The sequence below is a fragment of the Schistocerca serialis genome, chromosome 9 (assembly GCF_023864345.2).
Source record: "Schistocerca serialis cubense isolate TAMUIC-IGC-003099 chromosome 9, iqSchSeri2.2, whole genome shotgun sequence".
Classification (NCBI taxonomy): domain Eukaryota; kingdom Metazoa; phylum Arthropoda; class Insecta; order Orthoptera; family Acrididae; genus Schistocerca; species Schistocerca serialis.
Window position 1 is genome coordinate 471,939,930 of NC_064646.1, and position 27,645 is coordinate 471,967,574.

A 27,645-nucleotide genomic window follows, 5' to 3' on the forward strand; every position below is an offset into this window, starting at 1 on the left:
CATCGGTCACCAGCCGCTGTGACTGATCAGTTCTGTTGTACAGTTGAAGCAGCATGAAAAGACGCACCTTCATCTGTCATCCAAGTTCCCTTCGACTCGATGGCCAGCATCGTTAGAGCCGATGATGCTGCCAGAGGTGGCGGCTCTTTACGCCTCCGAGTCATCTACAAAGTTACTCACGTATTCTTTCTGTTGTAGTGTAAATGTGCAATTAAGTACTGGCTTTTCTTTTTTTATTCTCGTGGTCAGCCAGCCATGGTAATCTGCTTTCTTGTTTCAATGTCTTCTATCTGTTTCTAGCGTCTCTCTGTGATTTTCTTGTCGTCTTTTGTTCCTTGTAGTGTTTGTTGCCTTTCTGTCGATCTTGTGTGGTTTTTCCTTCCTTTCGGTATTATGCTGTACGTCCCGTTTGTTTTCTTCTCTCCCTTGTGGAATTACTTTCCTAGGAACAAGGGACCGCTGCCCTAGCAGTTTGGTCCCTCCCCCCTCTTTAAACCAACCAACCAACGTTATTTCTTACCGTCCCTGATATTTCCATTTTAATGTCCAACAGTGTACACTACCTTTGTCTGTTTGTCATTTAGATGCTGTGGAAAAGCATTGGGACACACAGATTCGGAACGGGTGGAAATGATTGTTTGACATTTGCACTACATAAAACAGATTTATTAAAAAGATTTTCAGCTCAGCAAATTACAGTTGTGTGTCCCATAATCGCCTTTATCATCAAATATATCATAAGAACAAACTGTTACGCTGAAACATGATAATTATTCAGATCAGCAGTAGCTCAAGATTATTAAACAGATCTTAATGCAATTATTGATCCAACAGCATAGAAATTGACCAAACTAAAAGTCACTTGAGTTCAATAAACAGTTATTCATAAGAGCATCAAGTAAGTTGTCTGAAGTGAAATTGTACTACAAACACCAGGATATTCGTAAGTCCCAGTCTTTCGGTAACGTAATTCTATAGCTGATAATTCTACGTAAGTAATAGTACCACCAAACATATTTTAGCACGTCAGTACGTTACACCGGTTGTACTCAAAGTACCAACCAGTAATGAGCATAATCGCGTAGTCAGCATAATCTGGCTACCATATCTGGCAGCCAGATTAACATTAAAAATTATTATCAAACATAATTATCAGAAACGCTTCCTGCTGACTCAGGGATCGAGACGTGGCTGCACCATCCGTTACAGCCATGCGGATAAGATGCCTGTCATGTCGACTGCTAGTGGTACGAGGTCGTTGGGATCCAGCACGGCGTTCCGTATTACCCTCCTGAACCCACCGATTCCGTATTCTCCTAACAGTCATTGGATCTCGACCAACGCGAGCAGCAATGTCGCGATACGATAAACCACAATCGCGATAGGCTACAATCCGACCTTTATCAATGTCGGAAACGTGACGGTACGCATTTCTCCTCCTTACATGAGGCATCACAACAACGTTTCACCGGGCAACGCCGGTCAACTGCTGTTTGTGTATGAGAAATCGGTTGGAAACTTTCCTCATGTCAGCACGCTGTAGGTGTCGCCACCGGCGCCAACCTTGTGTGAATGCTCTGTAAAGCTAATCATTTGCATATCACAGCATCTTCTTCCTGTCGGTTAAATTTCGCGTCTGTAGCACGTCACCTTCGTGGTGTAGCAATTTGAATGGCCAGTAGTGTAGTAATTGCTTTACGAAAAGTTACAGCACTTGACAACAAGAAGCCATAACACAATACCTCAAAACAGTCAGTCTGCAACATCGTTAAGGCAGACCATTTCTACACGTCTTACTCGTGACCAGTAAACGCAATCACGACATCCATTAAGGCAGAACTCAGCCTCTTCCGTTCAGAAGCAAGCAAGCAATCAAGTTTTCTGCACTGACGGTGCGTACGCGGAGACGCGCACTTCTTGCATACTCGCCATATTGTCCCGAGGCACTGCCCGTCTGCTGCCGCTACGTCACCACAAATAAAGCCTCACTTCAGTCATAAAGATCACATCAGCATCCACAGTGTATGCCGAACACGGCACAGAGTGTGTGTTTGTGTGTGTGTGTGTCGCCCCTACTGAGTCGAGGCACTGTGTTGCAGGACGTGATCACGGACCTGAACGCTGAGGGTGAGCCGCTGCCGCTGGACCCAGTTCGCGAAGACTGGCTGGGTCACAAGGTGAGTACCGCTTCGTCACGTGCAAGACCGGGCACAGGCGTACGGGGCACAAACCAGAGTGTGTGCTGACGTCTTTCACCACGTCAAAAGAACTACAGAACACAACGAGACGTTTTACAACAGTCTCAGAACAAGAAACAACAGACGTTCTTAACAGAAGACACATGATATAAAAATGCTTTACTTATCTGCAAGATCGCTTCCATAGCAATAAAATGCAGCGTTGTTCATTAGTATATCTCGCGTGTCAGAAGACAACTGCATGAAATCTATACGAATCGGACAAGTGTAAGCTGGACCCGCTCCGTGACAGTTCCGTATAAACTTCACTATGCATATAGATAAATTATAGTACTAATAATGACAGTAATAACTACGTGCGACCCGATGTGCTGGTGCAAGTCTTTGTACTGGGGGTTTCTTCGGCGAGTTGCGAGACCCCTAACCAACCTGAGAAACTGGTCCTACAGTTGGAATACCAACTGCCTCTTGTTTCTGGAGACTCCTCATATCGCTTAGAGGTAAAGGCTAAGTTAAGACGGAGACTGAAAAAATTAGTGGTCCATCCGACATTCGATCCCCCATGCTTTACCGCTTTTTTCAGATCTTTTTCTAAGCTGCTAACCGTCATTGAAAAAGATGTTTACTGGCAATATATGAACAAGAGCCAAAGAGCCGGTGTGCCAACCAGCCTGGATGTGGTTTTTAGGCGGTTTTCCACATACCTCTAGGTGAATACCGGGCTGGTCCCCACGTCCCGCCTCAGTTACACTACTCACAGACATTTGCAACACATACGCATTTTTCCATGATTTGCACTGGATGCAGACAGATAGGGTACTCTGATTCCGTCCCGGCGGGTACGGGTTGGCGGCAGGAAGGGCTTCCGGCCACCCCTTCACATTAACATGCCAAATCCGATTTAACCACGCCAACCCCGCGCAAAATGCGGGTCACAGGCGCAAGCGATAGATAGATAGATATTACAGAAAGTTTCAAAATAGCAAAACTTCCACTGTGTAGGCTAACTTGTGTTTACTTTCTGACAGATTAGCAGTCACGTCATGAATTCTGGCGATTGAGAAAACATTCCAGGCGTTGGCCTTTGCAACAAAAATTGCAACAAATATCTTATTTTTAATTAATAACGTCCATATTTTAACTAATACTTCCATTCAATGAACAAGAAACACCAAGGATCTTTTTGGAAATAAAAGGTCTAAAAGAATTTGGAAGATGGTGCATGCGAATCCGCTATCTTTATCTTCACAGTTAACAGCCCACAACGCTATTAACTGTGCTACAGTTTCGACATTTTTTTTAAAAAGAATAACGGTAATTTATTGAGTAGTCTATACGTACACTTAACTTACGGTGAATAAAGGTCGTAAACATGAGTATGATAAAGTTTACATATAAGAAAGTAGAATTAATTACAAAAAGTTCAACAGAAGTACCTGAATACATTTGTAGACAGGAAATATATTTTACGAAAAGCAATCAGTAGTGGTGGTTACAGTCAGCTTCAGGGGACCGAAACCCAAGGCGTGGTCAGAATACCTCCCCCCTCCTGTCACGAGCTGCTGCCTCACATAACTACATATCTTTTGTGTGTGAGTGTGTGTTTAAAGTTTCTAAAAATAATACTAATAGCTCAAAAGAAACGAATACCGACGAAAAACGGAGACAAAAGAACAGAAGCACAATGAGTGTAGCAGCTCCTGCCGGAACTATCCAACGCCCTGTCTCTGGAAGGTGAGATTCAGCACGTTGACAGAGAGTTCTCGAAATGGGGGCAGTTGCAAGTAGGGCCTGTAAGCCGCATATATAAAATGGCGAAAAGCCAGATGGTCATCCTCCCCTTCGCCAGTAACGACAAAGTGCACAAAGCGACCAACCAGCCAAATTACCGAATTAGCCTTTGTCCTCGGAAACAAAGAAGTAACCGACCGCAAAATCGTGGAATATGCAGCTTCCACAGAGCGAGTGAGGGAAGCCAATTGCTTTGTGAGCCGGGGCCAGTTTCCTAGGCGACCACGACAAGCAAACAGGTGCTGTAGCGTATCTGGGGACGCACACCTACTGCATTCACCTGTGTCACTGATCGCGATCGATACAGACTCCCGTGGGGGACGTATGGCGATCGTGTGCGTCAGTTGGCCATTCACAGTCACCAGATTTGTAATGCCCGTGAACATATTCGATAACACTACGAGCCTCAACAGTAAACCGGATCATCTCCAAAATCAGAAGCAGAAAATCACGGTTAACAGGATCGAGAGCTTTATTAAAATCCAAACAGACGAAGGCACGAAGTATAGAAGTAACGACAGCAACCGAAATCAAATAACGGAATTTCCTGGCAGATTAAAACTGTGTGCCGGACCAAGACTCGAACTCGGGAACTTTGCCTTTCGCGGGCAAGTGCTCTACCAACTGAGCTACCCAAGCACGAATCACGCCCCGTCCTCACAGCTTTTTACTTCTGCCAGTAAAGCTGTGAGGACGGGGCGTGAGTCGTACTTGGGTAGCTCAGTTGGTAGAGCACTTGCCCGCGAAAGGCTAAGGTCCCGAGTTCGAGTCTCGGTCCGGCACACAGTTTTAATATGCCAGGAAGTTTCATATCAGCGCACACTCCGCTGCAGAGTGAAAATCTCATTCTGGAAACATCCCCCAGGCTGTGGCTAAGCCATAGTCTCCGCAATATCCTTTCTTTCAGGAGTGCGAGTTCTGCAAGGTTCGCAGGAGAGCTTCTGTTAAGTTTGGAAGGTTGGAGACGAGGTACTGGCAGAAGTAAAGCTGTGAGGACGGGGCGTGAGTCGTGCTTGGGTAGCTCAATTGGTAGAGCACTTGCCCGCGAAAGGCGAAGGTCCGGAGTTCGAGTCTCGGTCCGGCATACAATTGTAATCTACCAGGAAGTTTCATATCAGTGCACACTCCGCTGCATAGTGAAAATCTCATTCTGGAAATAACGGAATTGTTCTACAGCGGTAAAAATAGAGCGTCCAGAGAGAGAACTCTGACACTCGCCGACAACGACTATCACCAGCAAGGCAGACATCCTGCAGTTTACCGCCCTCGCCACTGTCCTGATCAGAATTCAGTAATGTGAAAGGATGAAAATTATCAACAGTATTACGACCAGTAGTTTTAGATACCGACAGAATTTTCCCAACCTTGAATGGAGTGGGCACAACTGCACCCTTCATCACCTCGTTCAACATGGGCGTAAGTGTGACACCCAAGAATGGCCAAAGATGCGCAGAAAATTCCTTTGAGAGCCTATCCACACCTGGCTATTTGTGAGAAAGGGAAGTAACAATAAGGTCACGTACGTCTTCTGGGTGAAAGACGGCCAAGATCTCGGTGTTCTGCTCAGGCGTGAGAAGCATAATTAGGGTCCCAGTAGCCAGGTCGAAAAGGAAGCCGCCAGGTGTATCCTCGTCGCAAAGATCGACACAGTACTGATGTTAAGCGTGAAGTACGTCAGGTGACTGCAAGAGAAGTACTGCAAGGGAGGGGAGGCCGAGCTGGATGTTTAAGCAGATGGTGTGACGAAGCCAGTTCCTCCAGCAGTAGTGATAGTGGTTTCGATCGCACCCGCAACCCCTCCATCTGTCGCCGCTTCAACTTCAACAACTTTGCTTTAGTACATCGTAAATCTGCAATCCGCTGGGCGACGCTATCCGCAGCGCCATACAAGTCGCGCAAAAGAGAACAATAAAATTCACGAGTTTTCCGAAAACCTCTCGCCCTAGCAGCAAAATAAGTTTGATACAGCTTCGGTTTAGACAGGGCAATCCATCATTCCAGAGTGGTAGAGCACCTCTCAGCTGATCGAAGACTACCCTGCCACACATTATGTATCGCATCATCGAGTGAAGAATCTTCCAAGTGAGCGACATTCAATATAGACGGGGAACAGAACAGTTTCACTGGTTGCCCACTGTGGTGTGCGTACTGTAAGACCTTCAGAACACTCACCATCAGATTATTTGACTTGTTGCTCTAACGAAGTAGGCGAGTGTCAGCAATATGTCTCGTGGTCTTAGTGTGGCGTGTTTATCTTCTGCCGTTAGGTCAGACGATAGAAATGCCACTTGCACGCTTAGAGTAGCAGATTGACGGTGACCAACTTTAAACAGAACTTGATTAATTTTCACACACATTTATTAAAATCATAACAACCATAAAAATTACTTAACTTGGTTCTGGATGCTATTTACAATTGACCATCTGAAGTTGCTTTGGTATTGGTACGTTAATCTAATTCTCACATATATCTCTGATACTTGCCAAAAGTGTCTATACATTTATCTTTGTGGCTATGTACAGAAATATGGTAATCTTATTAGGCGCTGACTGAAACTTGACTATAGACTGGTACAGACAAATGTAGACAAAAGCAGACTGACTAATTGGAGGTCTGTACACTCGTTATAATACCTTACGCATTCATGTATCACTGCGCGAGTGTGATCCGTGAGGAGAAAAGGTTCTACGTTAGCAGTAATCTCATTGGCTGCGTTACATATTAATACGCGGATCGGCGGAAGCAGAATTTGGTCCGTCTCTATGGCAGCGCCATCTCGTAGTGCAGAGATGGACGAGCGCTGCGCCTGCGCTGTTGTGCTTAGTGGGGCGCACTCTAGTGGGAAAGTGTATGCGGTTACTACGCGGAACTATGTACACAACACCCACCAAGCTGGAGAGTGGCGGCCGAAACAAAGTGATCAGAAAAACCAGAAAGGACAACGTCGACTGCAAGAATGCAATCGCGCATCCAATCCGATAAACGGAATCGGTAAATACTGCTACTAGAAGTCCCAGTAAAACGTCGCAGTACGATTAATCAACGCCGGCTATTTACACTCCCAAATAACTTTCAAGTGCATCGAGCGTATCAGCTCGTTTAAATCTCGACAGTTCTTAAATTGGGGAGACTGGTCAACAGGACGCAGAACACAGTTAAAATCACCACCCAACAACAGAGGCCGAAGACTCTTACGTAAAACATAAATAATCTCCTCATTACAAAAACACGAACGTTCCACAGTGTAACCAGAAGCAGACGGAGCATACAAGACAACCAAGGTGAGGGCAAAAAGTCTACAGCCTATTCCTCTGCAGATTGAAGAACCTGTACATCAGCAGTGGGAATGCCTTCTCGAAAAGCATGACATTGCCGACGAAAATACTGGCACCACATTAAAAACAGTGCGACATCCAGGGAGAGGGAAACTGATAAATAAAACTTCTTGCAGGAGCTCTATATCTGCATAGGATTCATAGATAAGCTGCCTCAGTAAACCAAGGCACAGCTCTGATGCCACGACTAACATTTAGTGTGAGAATTTTTTTTTTGTGGTAAGGTCCTACAAGACCAAACTGCTGAGGTCATCGGTCGCTAGGCCTACATACTACTACTTAATCGAAATTAAATTAACTTACGCTAAGGACAACACACACACCCATGGCCGAAAGAGGACTCGAACCTCTGACGAGACCCCCTAGACCGCGAGGCCATCCCGTGCGGCCAGTGTGAGAAATCCAGAATGAGATTTTCACTCTGCAGCGGAGTGTGCGCTGATATGAAACTTCCTGACAGATTAAAACTGTGTGCCGGACCGAGACTCGAACTCGGGACCTTTGCCTTTTGTGGGCAAATGCTCTACCAACTGGGCTACCCAAGCACGACTCACGACTCATCGTCACAGCTTCAATTCCGCCAGTACCTCGTCTCGTTCGCAGAAGAGCTTTTGTGAAGTTTGGAAGGTACGAGACTAGGTACTGGCAGAACTGAAGCTGTGAGGACCGGTCGTGAGTCGTGCTTGGGTAGCTCAGTTGGTAGAGCACTTGCCCGCGAAAGGCTAAGGTCCCGAGTTCGAGTCTCGGTCCGGCACACAGTTTTAATATGCCAGGAAGTTTCATATCAACGCACACTCCGCCGCAGAGTGAAAATCTCATTCTGGAAACATCCCCCAGGCTGTGGCTAAGCCATGTCTCCGCAATATCCTTTCTTTCAGGAGTGCGAGTTCTGCAAGGTTCGCAGGAGAGCTTCTGTTAAGTTTGGAAGGTTGGAGACGAGGTACTGGCAGAAGTAAAGCTGTGAGGACGGGGCGTGAGTCGTGCTTGGGTAGCTCAATTGGTAGAGCACTTGCCCGCGAAAGGCGAAGGTCCCGAGTTCGAGTCAAAGTCTGGCATACAGTTTTAATCTGTCAGGAAGTTTCCGTGTGAGAAATGTTTATGTCTGCGCCACCAGTCAAAAGAAAGAACACAGAAAGGACAACAGAGCAGCATGACCATTTCATCAGTCGCCCAGTCCATCGCGGAGTCCGACAACGTCTCCGCGAGCGGGAGGTCACTACTGGGCTCAAATGAATCTTTATCCTAAGTTATTATGCGCGACGCTACACGTCGCGGCTGTATACGTAGTGTAACCCGGCTGTGAGGAGTAACATCTCTGCCGTAGGCGGATCTTGAACCACTTCCCTGTCAATCTGTGACTTCCCTGGCTCAGGGGCCTGCCCTACGGAACGGTCACGCCGAAAGGTATGCCGACTCCCTAATCGAGGGCAATGAGAGTGAGTCTCTGAGACAGCGCGAGACAAATCTGGAGTAACAGTTTATGTAAAGGAAGTCGCAATACGTGTCAAATCACGACCTTCATCGCCGAAAGCACACAGAGGGGCAGAAGGGCATTGAGCATTAGTGGCTGGGCTTGTACTGGAGGCTGCGGAAGAGACGAGCCTGCCACACACTCGCTCCAGGGCGTCTCCACAGGAGCCACTCCTGCTGCAGCAGGAATAAGAGATACTGCCTCCCCAACCTCCACTTCTCCAGCGCCAACTGTACCGCACCACTGGTACGAGTAGCAGATAAACAGGGCTCAGGGAAAGGTGGGACAGGCAAAGGCACAACTCATTCATCACCTTCCTCAGTGCGTCGCCGTTTATGATGCTCAGTTCGAGCAAATGTCTAGCTCGGTCAGAGCCAACGTTGTTGACAGAGATGCAGCACTGTGTACTAAATTCCCCACCCTTTATACTGAAGGGCCAAAGACACTTGTATGGACATGCCTATTCATATAAATAGATGTGTAAACAGGCAGAATACGGCGCTGCGGTCGGCAACGCCAATGTAAGACAAGATCGGTTTCTGGTGCTACATAGGCAGGTTATCAAGATTTGACTGAGTTTGAATGTTGTGTTATAGTCGGCGCATGAACGATGGGACACAGCATCTCCGACGTAGCGATAAAGGTGGGGATTTTCGCATACGACTATTTCACGAGTGTATAGTGAATATCAGTATCATATAAAACAAACCTCCGTCATGGCTGCGGCCGGAAAAAGATCCTGCGAGAACGGGACCAACGACGACTGAAGAGAATCGTTCAGCGTGACAGAAGTGCAGTCCTTAAGCAAATTGCTGCAGATTTCAATGCTGGGCCATCAACAAGTGTCAGCGTACTTACCATTCAACGAAACATCATCGATATGGGCTTTCGGAGCCGAAGGCCCTTTCGTGTACCCTTGATGACTGCACGACACAAAGTTTTACGCCTCGCCTGGGCCCGTCAACACCGACATTTGACTGTTGATTACTGGAAACATGTTGCCTGCTCGGACGAGTATCGTTTTAAATCGTTTCGACCGGATGGACGTTTACGGGTATGGAGTCCACTTCCTGAATCCATAGATCCTGCATGTCAGCAGGGGATTGTTCAAGCTGGTGGAGGCTCTGTAATGGTGTAGGGCGTGTACAGTTGGAGTGTTATGTGACCCTTGATACGTCTAGGTACCACTCTGACAAGTGACATGTACATCTGCATACTGTGTGATCACCCGCATCTATTCGTGTCCACTGCGCGTTCCGATGGACTTGAGCAATTCCAGCAGGACATTGCGACACCCCACACGCCCAGAATTGCTACAGAGTGGCTCCAGGAACACTCTTCTGCGTTTAAACGCTTCCGCTGGCCACCAAACTCCCCAGACATGAACATTATTGAGGATATCTGGGATGCCTTCCAACACGCTGTTCAGAAGATATCTCCACCCTCTCGTACTCTTACGGATTTACGGACAACCGAGCAGGATTCATAGTCTCAGTTCCCTCCAGAACTAGTTCAGACATTTGTCGAGTCCATGCCACGTCGCGCTGCGACACTTGTGCCTGCGTCTGGAACCGCGTGACCGCTACGGTCGCAGGTTCGAATCCTGCCTCGGGCATGGATGTGTGTGATGTCCTTAGGTTATTTAGGTTTAATTAGTTCTAAGTTCTAGGCGACTGATGACCTCAGAAGTTGAGTCGCATAGTGCTCAGAGCCATTTGAACCATTTGAACTTGTGCCTGCTCGCGGAGGCTCTACACGGCATTTGGCAGGTGTACCAGATTTTTGGCTCTTCAGGACCGAAGAACCACGTAATAAGCAAACAGAAATGAGGCTTTTATTCAAAGAGAATAATGGCACCGAAGTCACAGCGATTCAAGATAGTCCCCTTGGGACTGCAAAACGCGAAACGTAATTCTTAATAGCATGTGTGTGGTACCCACGTACGGCAACGTACCCTCTGTGACGTGCTGCCATGCTGGCCACTAACTTGGGGAGGAGTTCTTGTGGTAGGGTGTTCCACTCCTCCACCAGCGCAGTTGACAAGTGCGGGATAGTGATTGGTGCATGTGGAAGTGCGTCGATGCCTCTCCCCGACTCAAACCACACGTGCTGGGTGGGACTAAAGTGGGGGGAACGGGCAGGCCGGTCCATTCGCCGAATATCCTCTCGTTCCAAGAGCTCCCCCGACAGCGCTGTTCGGTGCGGTCACGCATTGTCGTCCATAAAAATGAAGTCAGGGGCGATTGCTCTCTTGAAAAGACGCACTTGGAGAAGGCATACAGTCACACAATAGCATTACCGATGACCGTTTTTAAAGATACAAATGTCAGTACGTCCGGGCAACGTTATGCCTCCCAACACCGTAACACTTGGGCCAGCGGTGCAACCATGTGTGACCATGTTTCTGAGCGCATTACGTGTTGCCACCTCTCGCTATATGAGAGTACGTCCAGAATCACTACTCAGACTTAATGTGCTCTGATTCAAGAAGAGTACGCGGCCCCAGTCCTTGTTAGCCCAGTCCCTGTGATCTCGGTACCATCGCAAAAACTGCCTCTGACGTGCTGGTGTCGTACTGGTCACCGGGCAGTCCCATGACACTGTGGGTCGTGAGACTGCGCGCCTCGCTGCCCTGTTTAAACTGATTGCACTCGCTGTTCCTTCGCGTCTGTTGCAGGATGTAGCGGACATCTGGCGCCGTTGTTGACTGTGGTAGACCGCCTCCTCTCCTTTGGACAGCAGTGACTGTGGTTACGAAGCCACGCTATGCACGTGAAACATTGCTGCGAGTAATACTAAACTCCTAGGTTACACGCATCACACTTCGTCCTTCCTCCAGTTTCCCGATTGTTCTTCCTCGTGTGAAGTCGTCCAAATGTCTGAACAAAATCTCGGTTTACAAGCCGCGTCAGTTCGAATAAATCTACAGCTCTCGATGGCTACCCCCACCATCGTTGTCAGGACTGCCGCAGCTGGCGCGGTTTTCAGATTGCAGCCTCTGCCACCAATCGTGGAGGGCCAAAACGACGCGCGTGGGGAAGGTGCGTAGGGCAGCTCACAGCAGCTCCAGCCTGTCGCTGGACCGTGGCCCGTGAGAAACACAGACTGTGTCGCGCACGTCACAGCACGTGACACTGCAGATCTTACGGCGGAAAGCGAGTGTTTCAGACGAGTTTAATAGTTCTTGACTGCGCTTTTGAAAAAAATTAAGATCTTGAGTGTCTACCTTTTCAATTAAATATTGATTTCCTGTGTGCCCTACACGGAGCGGAGTGTTCCTGAAATGTGGCGGACAAGCCTACTAGTGTGACGTCACAACTACTTTGCACGGCCCATACATCTCGTTGGCACCGCGCTGGACCGAGTGGCGTCAGGTGGCGCTAGGGGTCAGCGCCACGTTTAAAACTGCCGCTTCCGCCTCCCTGCAAGTGTCAACCATCCATCATTGCTTCGACATCCAAATCCGGCTCCCATGTCCTACTACATGTATACTCCTGGTCTCTTTTAAAATTGATGCTGTGTATTCTAGTCTCAGCCACCTCCTTTATAACGGGATCCCAATGTGTTACGCATGAGTCGTGTCGTCAAACTGTATTTTAGGCCTATGTCCGTTTTCCAGTCAATGCTCAGCTATGGTCGACCTGTCAAGTTTCGGTACAACGCTCTGCGACTATGCGAATAATGTGACCTACGTACTTGCTGTCGTATTCGTAAGGGACATCATACACACCGGGGACACGAAGGGCAATCTACATCTACATCCATACTCCGCAATCCACCTGACGGTGTGGGGCGGAGGGTACCTTGAGTACCTCTATCGGTTCTCCTTTCTATTCCAGTCTCGTATTGTTCGTGGAAAGAAAGATAGGCGCTATGCCTCTGTGTGGGCTCTAATCTCTCTGATTTTATCCTCATGATATCTTCGCGAGATATACGTAGGAGGGACCAACATACTGCTTGACTCCTCGGTGAAGGTATGTTGTCGAAACTTCAACAAAAGCCCGTACCGAGCTACTGAGCGTATCTCCTGTAGAGTCTTCCACTGGAGTTTATCATCTCCGTAACGCTTTCGCGATTACTAAATGATTCTGTAACGAAGCGCGCTGCTCTCCGTTGGATCTTCTCTCTCTCTTCTATCAACCCTATCTGGTAAGGATCCCACACCGGTGAGCAGTATTCAAGCAGTGGGCGAACAAGTGAACTGTAACCTTTGTTTTCCGACTGCATTTCCTTAGGAGTCTTCCAATGAATCTGTCTGGCATCTGCTTTACCGGCGATTAATTTTATATGGTCATTCCATTTTAAATCACTCCTAATGCCTACTCCCAGATAATTTATGGAATTAACTGCTTCCAGTTGCTGCTATATATTAGCTAAATGATAAAGGGACTTTCTTTCTATGTATTCGCAGCACATTACACTTGTCTACATTAAGATTCAATTGCCATTCGCTGCACCATGCCTCAATTCGTTGCAGATCCTCCTGCAATCCAGTACAATTTTCCACAGTTACAACCTCTCGATATGCTACAGCATCATCCGCAAAAAGCCTCAGTGCACTTCCAATGTGGTCTGTAACAGCGTGCAGTATATCTCGTATGTTGGGGGCGTGCCTGGACGCTGGTCTCAATCCACGCATCTGCAGCACACATCCTAACACGCTGCTCATTCCCCCATAGTATGGCAGGACAGCAGCTGGCTCGGCGTCTTCCACCGAATCGCAAGGCGTCCTTCTTCAGTGGCACCTGAAAGTGTTTGCAATGTCTCTCTTACTATTACCGTTCTGTCTGAACACGTGTGTCAAATGCTGCAGTAGAAACTGTAGACAGTGGTCGTCAGAAATAACTTTGGCTGTGTGAACTAGCGTGTTCAGGACTGCAAAAAAAATGGTTCAAATGGCTCTGAGCACTATGGGACTTAACATCTATGGTCATCAGTCCCCTAGAACTTAGAACTACTTAAACCTAACTAACCTAAGGACATCACACAACACCCAGTCATCACGAGGCAGAGAAAATCCCTGACTCCGCCGCGAATCGAACCCGGGAACCCGGTCGTGCGAAGCGAGAACGCTACCGCACGACCACGAGCTGCGGACTTCAGGACTGCTTTCTTATGTACAGGGTGGTGGAAACTAGAGGTGTTGAAGTATCGATTAGTGTGCGTCGGTTTCCTGTAAACTATATGGCTCTGGCTTCCGCTCAACTGAAACATCCAAGAACGGGAGCTCGCCATCCTTGTCCATCCTTCTTGATCTTACAAGGGGACGCCACGACGTTTGGAACGCAGATTTACTTCAAACTCCGTGCACTCGTAGTACTCCATTAGGACGACAAAATGTGTAAGCAGTAGCGCGTACTTCTGAAGCGTTATTGAGCAAATCGCAAGATAATTTCGGTCGTCAAATACATACCTGTGCGTGGCCGCTTTTACCATGAAGCGGCGGCAGCTGAGTAAGCCGGCACGGTACCTGAGCGTGTTCGATCAGAGAGCCGGTTAGCCTCTGTAATAAAAAAAAAACCGAGTGGAAGGATCAACAAACGAACTTGAACGGATGTCGTGTGACGTCCGCAATGACCAAACACAACGATCAATAACGAACAAAATGAAAAAAAAAAAAAATTGTGTGTGTGCTGGATCGTTGGATCGAGTCTCATTCGTTAGTTTTTTTTATTTCTAACAAAGTCATTTTCTTTACTATTTGCATTAAAATTGATATAATGGGAAAAATACGTGTAATAGGATTAAGTTTTATTAAATTTACCATTTTATCTGGCAGTCTACAAATTTTTATCATCACAAATAATATAATGTTCATAACTATCGCCTAGTAAACGACCAAACGCATAAAGTGATACTGAAAATGTATGCTTGTCCGTGTCTTCAAAATTGTTTGTATTTACTCGAAAAAGAACGAGAAATTGCTTCTCGTGAAGACGCTATTAAAATACACTATTAAAATACACTCGATACTGCACGATCAGTTATCAGCCCCGATATTTGAGTAAATGCTGCGTTATGCATGGTTTGCTTCCAAATTATCGGCTGAAAGAGAGGTTTTTGAAAATGTTAAAGAGGTTTGTTTTTCCACGGAAAGCCTGAAGAGACCTTGCGTATGCGGAAACAGCATTTAATCAATGCAGCAGGTGCCGTTTAACTTTATGTTTTCCATGTTTTTAGGAAAAATACCATCCTGCCATTGTAATCGTAGTGTCGAAAGCGACGATTAATTGTACATCTTTCGAAAGCCGTTTGTGCCGGTCAAAACTTGGAGGTAACTAGTAATTTCGGGCTCCTTCCAGGTATAAGGGATTTCTCATACATTTTCAGTATCACTTTATGCGTTAGGTCGATAGTTATGAATATTATATTATTTGTGATAATAAAAATTAGTAGGCTGCCAAATACCATTGTAAATTTAATAAAAGTTCATCCTATTACACATATTTTTCCCATTATATCAATTTTAATATAAATAGAAATGAAAGTGACTGTGTTAAAAACAAAACAAAAAAGAGCTGACGAACGGGACTCGTTCCAGCGATCCAGCAGTTAAACGCTACCCACTCGGCTGCCGCCGCTAACTGGTAAACACGGCGACGCACAGGTATACAGGGTGTTACAAAAAGGTACGGCCAAACTTTCAGGAAACATTCCTCACACACAAAGAAAGAAAATATGTTATGTGTACATGTGTCCGGAAACGCTTACTTTCCACGTTAGAGCTCATTTTATTATATCTCTTCAAATCACATTAATCATGGAATGGAAACACACAGCAACAGAACGTACCAGCGTGACTTCAAACACTTTGTTACAGGAAATGTTCAAAATGTCCTCCGTTAGCGAGGATACATGCATCCACCCTCCGTCGCATGGAACCCCTGATGGGCTGATGCAGCCCCGGAGAATGGCGTATTGTATCACAGCCGTCCACAATACAAGCACGAAGAGTCTCTACATTTGGTACTGCGGTTGCGTAGACAAGAGCTTTAAAATGACCCCATAAATGAAAGTCAAGAGGGTTGATGTCAGGAGAGCGTGGAGGCCACGGAATTGGTCCGCCTCTACCAATCCATCGGTCACCGAATCTGTTGTTGAGAAGCGTACGAACACTTCGACTGAAATGTGCAGGAGCTCCATCGTGCATGAACCACATGTTGTGTCGTACTTGTAAAGACACATGTTCTAGCAGCACAGGTAGAGTATCCCGTAAAGAAACATGATAACGTGCTCCATTGAGCGTAGGTGGAAGAATATGGGGCCCAGTCAAGACATCACCAACAATGCCTGCCCAAACGTTCACAGAAAATCTGTGTTGATGACGTGATTGCACAAATGCGTGCGGATTCTCGTCAGCCCACACATGTTGATTGTGAAAATTTACAATTTGATCGCGTTGGAATGAAACTAAAATGAGCTCTAACATGGAAATTAAGCGTTTCCGGACACATATCCACATAACATCTTTTCTTTATTTGTGTGTGAGGAATGTTTCCTGAAAGTTTGGCCGTAGCTTTTTGTAACACCCTGTATATTTGACGACCGAAATTATTTTGCGATTTTCTCAGTAACGCTTGACAAGTACGCGCTACTGCTTACACATTTTGTTGTCCCAATGGAGTACTACGAGTGTACGAAGTTTGAAGTAGATCCGCGTTCCAAACGTCGTGGCCTCCCCTTGCTAGTGGAGGTGTTGTCTGTGGGCCACGTTGCAACGAAGAACATCACCACAGTGCACCGAAACTGCTCGTCGATCCACACACACGCTGACTTTTCCCATTCCTTTTGCTACTTCGAGTTGCGGGGCCAGCACCATTTGGAGTTATAGTGACGCCATCTGAGGCCCTACTTTCTGTGCACGACTGGGAGACCTTCGCCAGCGTGCTCCCGCTGCGTGATTCATTTCCACCGAGTGGTTAAGGCGTTATGCTACTGCATCTAGCTCGCGCCTAAGTTCGCCGCGGCGACTGCATGGTGGCTCAGCAAACTGACATCTCTTCCTCAGTGGCGGGCTTTCTGTGCCTCGTTCTTTTGTAGCGGGAGGACGACAGTGCCCCCGCATATCCTGTGTTTACGGGCCATAAAAGTAAGCCATCTGTCATCCGCTGTGACCTGTCCGCAGAAAAACGCCCGCCGCGAAGCTCGGGTCGGCCATTACTCCACCCTGTTGCTTGTCTCGAAGGCTCTCCGCGGAAGGATGAAAGAATTTGGGCTTCCGGGTCAAGAGGGAACAGTTGGTGATGGATGGTTGTCGATGCGGACCCATAAACAACAGCGGTGACACCAGCGATTGAGTCTGGAATCTTCTGTAGTAACCTCTTTATGTCGTGTGCAGAAACAGTAATTAAGCACGAAAGGGCAAAAATCAGAACTAGAAGATGTATGTCAACATATGAAGCGCTTATTTCAATAGGGGTACAAGTCCATTACCTCCACTTTTCTGATTATAGTGCTTCCGACATTAATGATCCAAACCAACAGGGAGAAAGGTTCATCTCTAGCAAGAAGCCATATGCTTGAATATTTCTGGTATCTCAACTGCAGATTTTTCAGCGCTCATTTAACTTTAGGACTCTGTATCTTAAAATGAACCAAAATGGACTTGTACCACTATTGAAATAAGTCTTTCATATATGTTGTAATCATTTCCCATATTGGCAGAATTGGTTTCTGTGAGTGTATTATAAAGAAGTTTATCGCAACGGGATGTTTGAGGACTAATAGGAAATACGAGTAAATGCCTGATTCTTTAAAGAATGGAACTCCTATGCGCAGCGCGGGATTAGCCGAGCGGTCTAGGGCGCGTTCGTCCTTAGGATAATTTAGGTTCGGCAGTGTGTAAGCTTAGGGACTGATGACCTTACCAGTTAAGTCTCATAGGATTTCACACACATTTGAACCTTTTTTCCTATGTGCGTAACACCTTCAAACGTCTGATTACTTTACAAATGCGTTGATGTGTTAAATATTTGAATTCAAGCATGTAAACGAGAAAAAGTTTAAGAAAGGTTTACAATCATGCTTAAAGTTCCTTGCAAAACACTAAATGCCCTCATTATAAAACACTGGATTAATATGGTTTGGATAATTTGCGCTCCATTTAAGCCAAAGTTGCTTTTTCAAGCGTCTCAATGTTTACGACGTCACATCTCTTGATCTATGTGTCGTAGAATGATATCACTTTGCAGGTAAATTTAATTATGTATGTTGATACTATCTGCAAAGTGCGTTATTTATAGAGTTAGTAGTAAATAAGTAAAAAATTAAAACGTCATGTGCGATGTCCAAGTTTTTTTACTGGGCGTGATTTTAGCAGAAGATAATTCTTCTCACATCTAAATGGTCGTGGCGTGATATCTCCTAACTAGGATCCGTACCGTACAATCATGTAATTTTGCAATTACACTCAGTGGTGTACGTACATACTGCCTTGCGAATAGTCATTAGTAAAGAAGTCATAAATTAAAACGTAATGTCTGATGCTGAAGTTTTAGTGCATGACCAGCGAATAGGGAGTAACCGCTACACTTTTTTTTCTTTCACCATTTTTTTGCTGGGTGTCAGGACGTAACAGTTTTGCGAAGGTTTTGTTGGAATTAGTTAAGTGCTCTCATTCTCAAATACTGGATGAATAAAATTCCGTGTATCTGCGTGTCACCAGTCAGGCTTTCTCACAACACTCCCCCATCCACCCCCCCCCCCCCCCCACACACACACACACATACACAATACTTATGGTATTGTCGTACAATTTTAACAGACGATTACACCTCTTAACAGCCCGCATCTCGTGGTCGTGCGGTAGCGTTTTCGCTTCCCACGCCCGGGTTCCCGGGTTCGATTCCCGGCGGGGTCAGGGATTTTCTCTGCCTCGTGATGGCTGGGTGTTGTGTGCTGTCCTTAGGTTAGTTAGGTTTAAGTAGTTCTAAGTTCTAGGGGACTTATGACCACAGCAGTTGAGTCCCATAGTGCTCAGAGCCATTTTTACACCTCTTAACGAGTATAAAGGTGGAAGGAGTATGTAGAGGGTATACACACGGGCGATGAACTTGAGGACAGTATTATGCAAATGGAAGAGGAAGTACATAAAATGGAAGATATGATACTGCGTGAAGAGTTTGACAGAGAACTGAAACACCCAAGTCAAAACAAGGCCCCGGGAGTAGACAACGTTCCATTAGAATTACTGACAGCGTTACGAGAGCTATTCCTGACAAAACTCTAGCACCTGATGAGCAAGATGTATGAGACAAGGGAAATACCCTCAGACTCCAAAAGAAAGCAGGTGTTGACAGATGTGAAAATTACCGAACTATCAGTTTAATAAGCCACGGCTGCAAAATACTAACGCGAATTCTTTACAGACGAATGGAAAAACTGGTACAAGCGGACCTCGGGGAAGATCAGTTAGGATTCCGTAGAAATACTGGAACACGTGAGGCACTACTGACCCTAAGACTTATCTTAGAAAATAGATAGAAAAAAGGCAAACCTATGTTTCTAGCATTTGTAGACTTAGAGAAAACTTTTGAAAACGTTGACTGGAATAGTCTCTTTCAAATTCTGAAGGTGGCAGGGGAAAAATACAGGGAGCGAAAGGCTATTTACAATTTGTACAGAAACCAGATGGCAGTTATAGGAGTCGAGGGACATGAACGATAAGCAGTGGTTGGGAAGGGAGTCAGACAGGGTTGTAGCCTCTCCGCGATGCTATTTAATCTGTATATTCAACAAGCAGTAAAGGGAAAAAAAGAAAAATTCGGTTTAGGAATTAAAATCCATGGAGAAGAAAAAAACTTTGAGGTTTGCCGATGACATTGTAATTCTGTCAGAGACAACAAAGGACTTGGAAGAGCAGCTGAACGGAATGGACAGTGCCTTGAAAGGAGGATATAAGATGAATGCCAACAAAAGCAAAACGAGGATGATGGAATGTAGTCGAATTAAGTCAGGTGATGCTGAGGGAATTAGATTAGGAAATGAGACACTTAAAGTAGTAAAGAAGTTTTGCTATTGGGGGAGCAAAATAACTGATGATGGCCGAAGTAGAAAGGATGTAAAATGTAGACTGGCAATGGTAAGGAAAGCAGTTCTGAAGAAGAGGAATTTGCTAACATCGAGTACAGATTTAAGTGTCAGGAAGTCGTTTCTGAAAGTATTTGTATGGAGTGTAGCCATGTATGGAAGTGAAACATGGACGATAAATAGTTCGGATAAGAAGAGAACAGAAGCTTTTGAAATATGGTGCTAGAGAAGAATACTGAAGATTAAATGGGTAGATTGCATAATTAATAAGGAGGTATTGAATAGAATTGGGGAGAAGAGGAGTTTGTGGCACAACTTAACTAGAAGAAGGGATCGGTTGGTAGGACATGTTCTGGGGCATCAAGGGATCACCAATTTAGTATTGGAGGGCAGCGTGGAGGGTAAAAATCGTAGAGGGAGACCAAGAGATCAATACACTAAGCAGATTCAGAAGGATGTAGGTTGCAGTAGGTACTGGGAGATGATAAAGCTTGCACAGGATAGAGTACCGTGGAGAGCTGCATCAAACCAGTCTCAGGACTAAAGACCACAACAACAACAACGAGTAGATTACGACACCGTCATAAATTTTTTAATTCGGCCAATAATTACGAGAAATACTGAAAATCAAAATTTTGTTGTTCGTGGACGCAACCTGTAACTGGAATCGCGTTCTAGGATAATGGGTTAGTTGTATACATTTTAGGAAGTCGTGGTGTACGCTAACTCTGATGAAGCATTGCGCATAACATACATCCAATTTATATCGATTACAGAGAACAGCACTGTTATAATGTAACCCAAACAAACACAGAAAACATCAAGAAAAGGCAAATTACGTTGTGTTGTGTACGGCTCCGTACACAGTGATAAAGAGAGGTGGGCTACAGAGAGGTGCAGCGACTGCCGTCATAGGAAAGATGGACAAGAGTAGAAGTGATTAGCAGACAAGATAACACAGCAGACAGTATATTTACCTCGCACTTCTCCAATCAAATGAAAATTCATTACAAGTAATGCAGCAAGAAACCGAGTCCAGCTATCACAATCTCAGCAAGCAAGTGTCCTGCTGTGCTAACACGGGAAACTCCCCATCGTATTCACCTCAGATTTAGTGGTAAGATCGCCCTGTAGATAGCCCATCAAAAACTGAACACACATCAAGCGTGAAAACGGGAAGAAGATGCAGTGAACTGTGAAAAAAAGAAGCAAAATAGAAACAGTGAAGGGTGGAGTCACAAGATGTGCAAAATCAAGCATGTTTGAATAACCCGATGTTGGACTCGAAAGGGGGAGTCCTTTTTCAACCCTCCTTCGTGCCTCATATTTCATTTCCACAAAGTTGCGAGCTTATTAACGTATCTGTTCGCTGTATTCAAATTTGTTTATGTATCGTGGTATAACGTCCGTTTACAACAGTGAGGTGTAAGTAAGAGTCCTCCAGACGTACGCACCTATTTCTTCTACACAAGGAAGTTTAGGGTCTTGAATTCCTTTGTTGTAACATAGTTCACACCCGTTTATTTGTTGTTTTCATTTCTGTAAGAAGTATATGAGGCATCTTGGTTGCTTTCACTATTCATTACATTTACCTGCAACGGTAATATGTTCTTACCAGATGACTGATATCCTATAACCAACATTATAGTGTAACAAATACCAAGACTACAGAAAGAGAACAGGCACGTCAAAGATGAACGGAGAGTTCATAATTTTGTGAAAAAATGGGGCACGAAAGAGATTTGAACATGGATCTCTTTGCAGTCTAGCACCGTGACCACACATGCACGACTCCGTGACTACGTCTTGTGCTTCCACCGTTCGCTGTATCAAAAATGGTTCAAATGGCTCTGAGCACTAAGGGACTTAACATCTATGATCATCAGTCCCCTAGAACTTAGAGCTACTTAAACCTAACTAACCTAAGGACATAACACAACACCCAGTCATCACGAGGCAGAGAAAATCCCTGACCCCGCCGGGAATCGAACCCGGGAACCCGGGCGTGGGAAGCGAGAACGCTACCGCACGAGCACGAGCTGCGGACGTTCGCTGCTTCTATCTTGCTTCTTTGTTCACAGTTCATTGCACCTTCTTCCTGTTTCCATGCCTGATCTGTTTTCAGTTTTTGAGGGGCTATCCACTAAATCTGTGGAGGGTGGGGAGGGGAGTTTGTCTTGTAAGCAAACATAAACACAGCCAAAGCCTTGCAGACAAACAAAAATTACACGAAGCGAAATGTAGTGTGAGGAGGGCTATGGGAGATGCGTTCAATGAATTCGAAAGTAAAGTTCTATGTACTGACTTGGCAAAAAATCCTAAGAAATTTTGGTCCTACGTCAAAGCGTTAGGTGGATCAAAACAAAATGTCCAGACATTCTGTGACCAAAATGGTACTGAAACAGAGGATGACAGACTAAAGGCCGAAATACTAAACGTCTTTTTCCAAAGCTGTTTCACAGAGTAGTTCCTTCTCTAGATTGTCGCACAGATGACAAAATGGTAGATATCGAAATAGACGACAGAGGGATAGAGAAACAATTAAAATCGCTCAAAAGAGGAAAGGCCGCAGGACCTGATGGGATACCAGTTCGATTTTACACAGAGTACGCGAAGGAACTTGCCGCCCTTCTTGCAGCGGTGTACCGCAGGTCTCTAGAAGAGCGTAGCGTTCCAAAGGATTGGAAAAGGGCACAGGTCATCCTCTTTTTCATGAAGGGACGTCGAACAGATGTGCAGAACTATAGACCTATATCTCTAACAGTTGTAGAATTTTGGAACACGTATTATGTTCGAGTATAATGACTTTTCTGGAAGCTAGAAATCGACTCTGTAGAAACCAGCATGGGTTTCGAAAAAGATGATCGTGTGAAACCCAGCTCGCGCTATTAGTCCACGAGACTCAGAGGGCCATAGACACGGGTTCACGGGTAGATTCCGTGTTTCTTCACTTCCGCAAGACGTTTGATACAGTTCCCCAAAGTCGTTAAATGAACAAAGTAAGAGCATATGGACTATCTGACCAATTATGTGATTGGATTGAAGAGTTCCTAGATAACAGAACGCAGCATGTCATTCTCAGTGGAGAGAAGTCTTCCGAAATAAGAGTGATTTCAGGTGTACCGCAGAGGAGTGTCGTAGGACCGTTGCTATTCACAATATATATAAATGACCTTGTGGATAACATAGGAAGTTGACTGAGGCTTTTTACGGATGATGCTGTAGTATATCGACAGGTTGTAACAATGGAAAATTGTACTGAAATGCAGGAGGATCTGCAACAAATTGACGCGTAGTGCAGGAAATGGCAATTGAATCTCAATGTAGACATGTGTAATGTGCTGCGCATGCATAGAAAGAAAGATCCTTTATCATTTAGGTACAATATAGCAGGTCAGCAACTGGAAGCACTTAATTCCATAAGTTATCTGGAAGTAGGCATTAGGAAGGATCTAAAATGGAATGGCCATATAAAATTAATCGTCGGCAAAGCAGATGTCAGACTGAGATTCACTGGAGGAATCCCAAAAAAATGCAGTCCGAAAACAAAGGAAGTATGTTACAGTACACTTGTTCGCCCACTGCGTGAATACTGCTCACCGGAATGGGATCCGAACTAGATAGAGTTGATAGAAGAGATAGAGAAGATCCAACGGATAGCAGCACGCTTCGTTACAGGATCATTTACTAAATGATCCTGTAAGTAAATGATATCGAAAGCGTTACGGAGATGATAGATAAACTCCAGTGGAAGACTCTGCAAGAGAGACGCTCAGTAGCTCAGTACGGGCTTTTGTTGAAATTTAGAGAACATACCTTCACCGAGGAGTCAAGCAGTGTATTGCTCCCTCCTACGTATATCTCGCGAAGAGACCATGAGGATAAAATCGGAGAGATTAGAGCCCACACAGAGGCACACCGACAATCTTTCTTTCCACGAACAATACGAGACTGGAATAGAAGGGAGAACCGATAGAGGTACTCAAGGTACCCTCCTCCACACACCGTCAGGTGGCTTGCGGAGTATGGTTGTAGATGAACGATGGAGTCGTTGGTAAGAGGCTCCAAGTGCAAGTGGGTTGAGTGGCTGTCGCTGGTCGTCCTGTGTCACAGCAGCAGGAGGCACCCATGGTACGTACATAGCCGTTGCAGGTGTGGCTCAGTGTGTGTGCACCATTGTGTCCACCAGATCCCGCGCGACTACTGTCGGCGTCAGAGGGGAACTTGCTGTCCGTTACCAACTGTGACGCCCGTGGAATGATATCAATATGTAATACCACAAGTTCAAAGATGATTTTCATAAATTCCACCTCCTGTCGAATTCTCTTGACACTACCACGTGTGGCTATCCTGCTGTCATCTTGGTATGCTTTTGTGGGGACAGCACTGTTCGTATGCAGAACGATTTTCTGGTGTTTACTTTTTTTTTTTTTTTTTTGGAAGGCTTCAAAAATGGTTCAAATGGCTCTGAGCACTATGGGACTTAACATCTATGGTCATCAGTCCCCTAGAACTTAGAACTACTTAAACCTAACTAACCTAAGGACATCACACAACACCCAGTCATCACGAGGCAGAGAAAATGCCTGACCCCGCCGGGAATCGAACCCGGGCGCGGGAAGCGATAACGCTACCGCACGACCACGAGCTGCGGACTTGAAGACTTCGCCTTTCTGCTATCCTGTCAGGCAAAAATCTAAACTGTATGATCCTGTGACTTCAGTGGTTAAGAAACGTGACCCCTTCTATCGATCTGTCTTCCGGGAAATGCTGGGTTTAGACGACTAGAATTTTCCGGATCTTCGTAGTGCTGGAAGAATGTCGTAGACAAGGTAATCTCTTCCATTAGATCTAGAAGTTCGTTTTCTGGAAAATATAGGTAACGGGTCCCTGTAAGACGATGCGGTAAAACAAAAGGCCCAATCAACTGGTAGTAATCACATCGCACAAAACATTTACGGAGAAGCGTTCCTGAAAATGTGTCTCCACAAACGGTTTTCGACGGGACCACCGATGTGACTTACTGGTGTCGTTGATGCCGTCTCTAGTGAAAGTGGCTTCATCAGTAAACAATAGTACTTGGGTTGCTCGTCGATCTGCAGTTAGCCAACGATAAAATTCGTATCCTCTACCTTCATATCTTAGAAGTATTGAATCCGCTTTAAATGATGAAGATACAAGCCTTGCATATGCAGTATCGGTCATTTTCTTGTATGTGGAACACCTATACGTGTAGAAATTCTGCACGAGTTTGTTGGAGGATTACGTTCCGCTAACCAACAAACATCTTTTACTCGATCCAGACACTGTTCATCCGTACGTCCGGATGGTCACTGCACCAGTCTCGCGTTGCTCACTGTGAAGGCGGATAAACGCTCTTCAGAACGGTACTCTGTGGTTAGGTAGCGTTCCCAGTGAAAGAGCCGTACACAAGCAGCATATAGGCCTACTCAGCATTTGTAAATACGTGCCGCATGATTTAGCGATGCAGTAGAATTCACCAATAAATCACAATCAGAATTGAGAAATTCTGTTACGTAAACTCAGACACTACTTCACAACTTGAACTCCAAAATAATTACGAGAAATAGCTCCATATAAATTGGAATACCAACACGCGAAATGAAAACTTATGTGTGTAACTATCTGTACCTCTGCAACAAGCGAAAATACGACACATGTTGTATGCAAAGTTTCATTCGGATTAGTCTACGCTACCACTTCCTGAATAATGTAAGGAAAAGACAGATTGCTACTTACGGTAAAGATGACACGTTAAGCAGCGGACAGACACAATTAAGACACTTTCACATTACTTTTGGGCCACAGCCGTCGTCAGAACAAGAAAGTGAAACACACATACAAACACACACACACACACATTCATTCAGATAAGCAAGCACACCTCATGCAAACACGACCATCATCTCCGGCACTTCAGACCAGAATGCATTCTAGACCGAGCTGCCGGAAGCCGGTATCCTTTCGATTCTTCCCGATGTACCATCAGGAACAGTTGGTGGCAAGTTGTTGGGCGAACTAAACTGATGTTCAGCAGACATTCTAGTTCAGGTTGGGAAACTGAGCATATCAGTGGAAGTAATTCAGCTGACTTGCTTTAGTTCCGAATTGGACTCGTATTTCGAAGAATGGACGTTCAATAAATACAAAAAGTGAAGCAGGTGGCATCTGCATTTCTTGATTATTGTCACGTTCCGGCACAGGTCCGTCACGAAAGTGGATACTGGTGTAGACTGCGTAACGCAATTAGAACACTGACGACAATGCTTTCATCCACAAGTGAGGTCTACCAAGTCGCCTTCAATCGAGTGAGAAGGGAGTTGCTTTGCACAGGTGAGTCTGGGACGGAGTGATCGTGATTGATAGGATATGAAAACGGGTTGCAATCATTTACGTACTACAGTCAGGTTCCTTTGAGAGTATGCTGATACAATAGCTCCACACTTAGGAATTACATAGATCAGTGCGCTTTTCGAAAGATTCACATGTAAACATTTGAAATTTGTACACGTCACACTAATACCGAAGAAAGGAAATAGTAGTAATCCGCTGAATTACAGACCCATATCGCTAACGTTGATTTTCAGGACGATTTTGGAACATATACTGTGTTTGAACACTTTGAATTACCTTATAGAAAACGATTTATTGGCAAATAGCACGAATTCAAAAAATATCGTTCTTGTGAAACATTACTAGCCCTTTATACTCACGAAGTAATCATTGCTATTGACAGGGGATGTCAAATTGATTCCTTTTCTTTTTTGTATTTACTTATTTATTTATTTTAAAAGGCTTTTCATAGCGTTCCTCACAAGCGACCTCTAATCAAATTGCATGTCTCTTCAGTATTTCCGTATCGTCTCGTCTCAGTTGTGGGACTGCATTTGCGATTCCCTGTCAGAAAAGTATAAGCCATCGAGTAAGACAGAAGTAATATCTGGCGTTCCCCAAGAAAGTGTTATAGATCCTCTGCTGTTCCTGATGTACATAAACGACGCAGGTAACAATCTGAACAGCCCTCCTAGATTGTTTTCAGATGATGCTGTCATTTACAGTCTAGTAAAAACCATTAGACGATGAAAGCAATTGAAAAATGGTTTAGGCAAAATATCTGTATGGTACTGAAAGTGGCAATGGACTCTAAATAATGAAAAATGTGAAGTCATCCTGATTTGTTCTATACAAATCCGCCAAATTGCGGTTACAGGATAAAAATCTAAAGACTGTAAATTCAACTAAATACTTAGGGATTATTGAGACAGTTACATTAGAACGTTCGCATAGATACTGTCGTGTTTAAAGCAAACCAAAGACTGCCATTTATTGGTAGAGCACTTAGAAAGTGCAACGGGTCTCCTAAAGAGAGTGGTACTAATGTATCGCCATCAAATGGGATTGACGGAGAACATCGAAAAAGATCAACCAAAGGCAGCTTGTTTCGTGTTGTTGCGAAACAGGGCAGAGTGCCACGGAGATGACATTTGCGTCGGGATGGCAGTCATTAAAACAAAGGCGTTTTTCGTTGTGGGAGAACCTTCTCGTGAACTTTCAGTCACCAACTTTCTCATCCGATTGGGAAAATATTCTGTTAGCGGCCACCTACATAGGAAGGAATGATCATCGTGATAAAATAAATCAGAGCTCGCTCAGAAAAATTTAAGTGCTGGTTTATCCCGCGCGCCGTTTAAGTACAGAAATAGCTTGCAGGTGGTTCGATGAACCTTCTCCACGCACTTAATTGTGAACTGCAGAATAATCATGTAGATATAAATTGATTAAATTGAAAAACAATTTACA

At 45.1% G+C, this 27,645-nt stretch overlaps 1 protein-coding gene across 1 annotated transcript in view; it reads left to right on the forward strand.

Moving 5' to 3' along the window:
• Positions 1–27,645, forward strand: part of LOC126419718 (diacylglycerol lipase-alpha) — a 582,321-nt gene that overhangs the window by 192,404 nt on the left and 362,272 nt on the right. The window contains exon 10 of the mRNA XM_050086898.1: positions 2,100–2,177. Within this exon, the coding sequence (XP_049942855.1) occupies positions 2,100–2,177 (78 nt within the window). The remainder of the gene's footprint in view (positions 1–2,099; positions 2,178–27,645) is intronic.